General features: G+C 37.8%; 1 protein-coding gene across 1 annotated transcript in view; it reads right to left on the reverse strand.

The window, feature by feature from the left end:
- LOC107549400 (proteasome activator complex subunit 4B-like) overlaps nucleotides 1–5,683 on the reverse strand; it is a 36,864-nt gene extending 31,181 nt beyond the window's left edge. Inside the window, exons 1-4 of the mRNA XM_016230467.1 lie at nucleotides 5,206–5,683; nucleotides 2,732–2,872; nucleotides 2,225–2,341; nucleotides 418–471 (exon numbers count right to left, since the gene is read on the reverse strand). Coding sequence (XP_016085953.1) covers nucleotides 418–471; nucleotides 2,225–2,341; nucleotides 2,732–2,872; nucleotides 5,206–5,402 — 509 coding nt within the window. The 5' untranslated portion in view covers nucleotides 5,403–5,683. The remainder of the gene's footprint in view (nucleotides 1–417; nucleotides 472–2,224; nucleotides 2,342–2,731; nucleotides 2,873–5,205) is intronic.
- Nucleotides 5,684–6,000: the final 317 nt, after the last annotated feature.

Consider the following 6,000-nt stretch of genomic DNA (forward strand, 5'->3'; position numbering starts at 1 on the left):
TGAAGTCACAGCGATGAGTCTATCCCATTCCTGGAGGAGGTGTGCTGGAGAACAGTTATTTACAAAAACTTTTTGTCATTGTGCTGTTACAGTTTGTCAGGAGAGTTCTTCAGCCTAAATATAAGAGCTGACTGACACCTCTGAGCATCCAGGAATTGTGTTTGACAGACAAAGATGAAATATTAGAAACTTTAAAAGGAGCACCATTTCCTGATCTGCTTATGAAGCATGTTATTAAGTGGATACGATTCGGCTACTACAGAAACAAAGATTATAAATACAAATGCAGGTGTAAGCTGTGGTGGGATTTTCATTTAGACTGTTGATTTGCTTTTAATTTTGGACATGCAAATAAACATCAAAGCAGCTGCCCTTGGAAAGGTACAGTGCAACATGTAAAATACTGGCTGTGCTTACCGCTTGCGCACAATATTAAGCATTTTTTGTTTAGTTGAGGCTTCTGCTCGATAACTGAATGTGAAAAAAGGAAAAATGCATAAGCCAATGCTAGACACACCAATAACATCTCAATCAAGTCATCAATCTCAATCTCTTAAACGGGAATGGTTGTGTTACAAGAGTCAGCAGTGCTCAGTAAAAGGTCCCAACTGAAATGTAGGAAGAGAAAGCAAATAGCTAAATCTTAGGCAGCACATCAGGGCCCTTTTTTCCCATGAACCAATCTTGGCATTGTCTAGTTTTTTTCCTACCTTAAACCTCACCTTGCCCTGTAAAATGACCCTTGTGTCAAATGTGTGTTCACCATACAGAAACACTTTACATCTCTGCAAATATGTCATGAGCAAGTCCACAAAGAAACTGAAGACTTCATTTCACATTTTCTGTGCTGATTTTGGCAGGGAAATCTGTTGAATGGGTTTAAATATGGTATAACTAATAATAAATATATAATAAATATGGTATATACAGTATCTGAAAGCATAATTAAATTATCTAGAGCTTTAAATAAGCAAACATCCAAGCGTGGATTGTGAGCGTGTAAAACTTTGTGAATAATGCCAATTTAAAGTCAGTCCGTGTGGGCCTGGTCATCAGGTACCATGCTATTATAAAACAGAGTCCAGTCACATGTAAGATTTTGTTTGAACTTGTATCCATTAGGGCTGAATGATTAATTGCATTTGCGATAATGAAAAAATTTGATTTTTCAATCGCAGAGGCTGCGATTACACTCGGTCATGTGACACGCGAGAGTAAAGAGGTGTGTTCGACTTGAAGATCGATCGGTGTATGACATCAAAGTGCGGTGAGAGAAAGCATAAGGAGATGTCTGCGCTCTCTTATAGCTCTTGCAGTACTTTCATGACACACACCCATCAGTCTAAGCAGCGCTAACAGTAAACAGCCAAAGGATGTAATGGGAGATGGATCGGTTTGTGAAAGCGAAGAGAAAAGCCATAGATGAAGTCGCACATACCCAGGCAGGTGCTGGTCATTCAAAAGCTAAATGTAGAAAATATGACGAGGCATATCTTGCTCTCGGCTTCACTCACCGTGTCTATACCGGACACCGCGCCGCAACGCTGGCCCTGTATCGATATTGTGGCACGTGTGCAGCAGTGGACCGCGCTTAATTTGTTAAAAATGAGAACCACTGGTCTAAAGTTAACAGAGTTAAGTGCACTCCACATGTTTACATATGTTTATTACAGTGACTTTGAATTACCTAAAGTAGTGTGGTAAAGCAACAGATTTGTTTTTATATTTCTGCAATCTACTTTAGTTTGTGTGATTTGTTACTGACTTTCATATTAATGTTTACACCAGGCTTATTTGCTTTATGTTTTCATAATTATTACATGCTCACAAGGTTGGAAGTTCAACAAATCAGTCAATATACTGTGATTGTAGTTGTTAAATAAAAATGTCATTCATATCTTCATGCATCACCTAGGCTAATTTCATCGTAACATATTGGCCTGGCCTACAGAAAAGAACATTTATGTTTAATCTATCTAATATTGTGTTGGTCATACTATACAATGATTTATAGCTTGTCTTTGTTGAATAATACAGAACATAAAGAGCTTTAAAAAAACAATTGCATATTAAATCGCAATCGCAATATTGGGGAAAAAAAAAAAACGCAATTAGATTATTTTCCAAAATCGTTCAGCCCTAGTATCCATGGTTCACAACAAACTAGAATCAGTGAGATGATGGCAGAGATAGGTAGAAAGATAAAAAAGTGCAAGAGGCCTACTTTGGAAACCAGTTAAGACCGAGATGCTCAGTTTTTGAGTACAGGATACTCTCATAGAGATCGTATAAAGGCCTCCAAGGCAATTCCAAGTCATCCCGGGACAGCAGTTCTTTCTTCCTGTACATTAAAAAAGAAAAAGAGCATTCAGAAACATTAGGAATTCATTAAATTATAAGCAAGGCTTTTTTTAAACAGTGCAATTCATTATAACAAATAATAATAATAGTAAAATAAGAAGAATAACAAATAATAAGAATAATAATGCATTAATAATAGCCAGGGTCTTGTGTTCAATTATATGGAAATAACAACAAATGTTCATATAACAACAATAAACGTTGAATTACCTTGATTTTATTTATTTTTTGTTTTATTTTGATATGCAATTATTTTGAAGAATTAATACTGTAATTCATGTAAATAAAGATTTTAATCGACCAACAATTCGACTGTGTTATTCTCAGATATGTGGCAATGGTCAGGTGTTTGTTGGGGACACTTGCATACTTCAGTAAGTTGATGAGGAGTCGTGCAAAGCTCTGCATCATGCTGATGTCCAGCTTGGGGATGGTGACCAGCTCGTACAGAAGCTTGATGAAGAGCACATGATCCTCCTTGCTGAACTTTCTCCCATACAGCCGAAGGTATCTATAGGTATCAGAGATCATGTCATAGTGGTAACAATAAACCACCAAATATGAAAGTGGGCATCCACCACCCCAAAACAACATATATTACAATGAATGCTCAGAAAGCCTAGTTGAAAAAAAAAAAAAGTATTTTGTTTGGGAGGGAAGCACACATGGCCATCAGTTATGTGTATGTGCAATTCTGACCTTATCCCTAAATATTTAATTGCGAAGGCCACCATGTGATCATGAGACCGAGAGAGCTGTGAGACTAAAGCGGAGTCAGACTAGCATGGCATATATAGTGAAACGTGTCCTCAAAATAGATTATATAGGACAGCCTTTATAAACATTCAACTAAATATTAAAAACTTATTCCCATTTGAGTCTTTTTTTTTGGTAAGAGTTGGCAGAGTTTCCTCCGCAACTACTGTTTGCCGCGAAATCCTGGAGGGACTGCCAAATAGACGAGAAATTAGGTTTGTAAACACACTGCCCATTTAAGCAGAGATATTGTCAAGTATTTAGTGTAATACAAACTCTACGGAGACTCTACAACAGTCAAAAGAACCAGTAATACACTTCACAGAACTGAAGGGTACCATATAAATGTTATGCAGCATTAAACTAATGTAAGACTTTTTAAGTGTCATTAAATAATGCATCATAAAACATAAGCATTTGAATAGAATAATAACCCCTTTATCTTATTTTAAAGGGGTCATATGATACGATTTCAAGTTTTGCTTTCTCTTTGGAGTGTTACAAGCTGATTGTGCATAGATAAGATCCCTGAAGTTGCAAAGACTAAAGTCTCAAAACCAGAGATATTCTTTATCAAAGTTAAGACTCTGCCACGCCCCCCTAAAACGGCTCGTTCTAACACGCCCCCACATATCTACCTCACTATGTGGAAATATTTGCATAATACCGCCCAAATGTTCACGCAAAGAAAGAAGGCGTGGTTTCAGTAACAACAGTTAGTGTTGAAGCAGCCATGTCAGGGAGACGCTGTGTGTTTCTAGGTGAAAGTAAAAGCACTTTATTTGGCCTTCCAGAAGTAGATGCATTTAGGAATCTTTAAGATTACTTACAACAGAACAGCAATGCATTTTATGGACGACCGTTTCGTGAACCTAGGAGAGGAGGTAATTCTGACTTTGCTATGACAATCTGGCGCTTCTGAATCAGCTACTGTTTTGTTATTAGTTTAAGTATTTGCTATTGACTGTTCAAATGCGGAGTTTTGCGCATCGTGTGTGTGTGTGTGAGAGAGAGAGAGAGAGAGAGAGACAGAGAGAGAGAGAGAGAGGGGGTCACGTGACAGTGGAGTCAGCTGTCTTAACAGTGGCTTGTGTACTGCAAACACATACCAGATTCATCACTGTGTCTGTCACGCGACTCTGTTCCCCTTTCGGGCTTGAACTGATGGTAAAACTAATGACATTATTTACTGTCTTTACATTTATTTTGAAAGATGAAGCTCGCGATTATGGTAAGGGGCATTACATTTCCGACGAGTGCTTGCGGTGTTCGGCCAATCACAATGCACTGGGTCAGCTGGCCAATCAGAGCAGACTGCGCTTGTCGGAAGGCGGGACTTTGTAGAAAACGAAGCGTTTGAGAGAGGCGGTGCATAGAGGACTTACAATAATGTACAGTATTTGAACAATAATGAGTTTTTTGAACATTAAAGCATGTCAACATATTCTGTTACACCAAATAATGATCTTTAAATTGCATCATATGACCCCTTTAAAAATGTCTTGTGTCTCAAATACAAGTGTCTATTTTCAACATGGTAAAAAAAAAATCATGAATCACTTTGAAGTGCCAATAAGAACCCTACTAAATAGATCGAAAATGAATAAGGCAAACCATAAAGGCGTGAAATAAAATGCTGTTTTACTATCTTTAAGCAGTCTTCTCCAGGTAAAATGTCCTTTTAAGGACTCCATGTCTAAACCACTGGTTGCAGTGATGCATGGGGCAGCTGCTTATTATCCAGCACTAATGTTAGCCTCCGTTAGCTGATTAGCTTAGAAATGAGCTTACAACAGTCCTGCGTTTCCTGCTTTTAATCGACTGAAGCCTCGCTGACAAACTAGACCAGAGTAATATTACGCTCGATATTATGAAAGGTCATTATGGAGTATAGGCAGATAGATATGTGATGTTTATATATGAGCAAGGACAGATGAGTGACTCAGGTAACGTTAGCGCTTAGCTTTTAGCTCGCGAGCTAACGGCTACAAGCTACCAGAGTCATTTAGCTCTCCCTGCGGTTTATTAATAAAAAAAAACAGGCTCAATTCCCAGAGCAAAGCATTTTAGAGTCTTGAATATACTTACGTGGAGAGTTTCCGAGTCCAAAGTAAAACTCCGGGCCATAACTCACGGAGCTGGACAGCCCGACCCAAGTTCCCTTTAATCTGGGCCAAAATGTCATTGGATTCGCGGTCTAGTTTGTCTGCGTACGGGAGAAGTTTGTTATAGACGATCTCTTTCTGAGGGACAAAACCTAATATCTCGACCTGCTCCTTTTTCATATTACGATTTCCCCAAATAAATATCCTCTTCTGGTGTGTCCGGCTTATTTCCTTCCCCTCTTGACAGAAGTTCCCTTGACAAATCTTTGTTTTACTCAAAAAATCCGCTACTTTCGCATATGTGCCGGTGTTGTGGAGCGGGTTTCAGATTAAAACTAGTTACTTCGAGAAATCTCTGTCTTTCTGACCTCTGGTGTTAAACACATTCGCTTTAGTCGCCTACATAGAGAAGTCTCCCCTCACTATTTGACACATATTACGAGTCTCACACACACACACATACACACCGGCGAGTGCAACAATGAGCCATGAGCGGCGCGCCCTCTACTGGTGTTCACCTGCACATTCAGCAATAACAACATGGCCCGTGAAAATTTTCAAAAGCGTGAAAATAAAATAAAATAATTAATTTACAATACACGTTAAAATATAAAGTAAACACTAAATGAATTTGTCATTTATATACTAAAAATAATAATTTTTTTAAATGTTAAAATATACTTATCAAGTTATTAAGTTAATAACATTAAACATTAATGTACATTAAATACATTTGTCATTTTAATAAACTTTCCAGAGTAAAATAAAATAATAAATA

The sequence above is a fragment of the Sinocyclocheilus grahami genome, unplaced genomic scaffold (assembly GCF_001515645.1).
Source record: "Sinocyclocheilus grahami isolate Dianchi unplaced genomic scaffold, SAMN03320097.WGS_v1.1 scaffold371.1, whole genome shotgun sequence".
Classification (NCBI taxonomy): domain Eukaryota; kingdom Metazoa; phylum Chordata; class Actinopteri; order Cypriniformes; family Cyprinidae; genus Sinocyclocheilus; species Sinocyclocheilus grahami.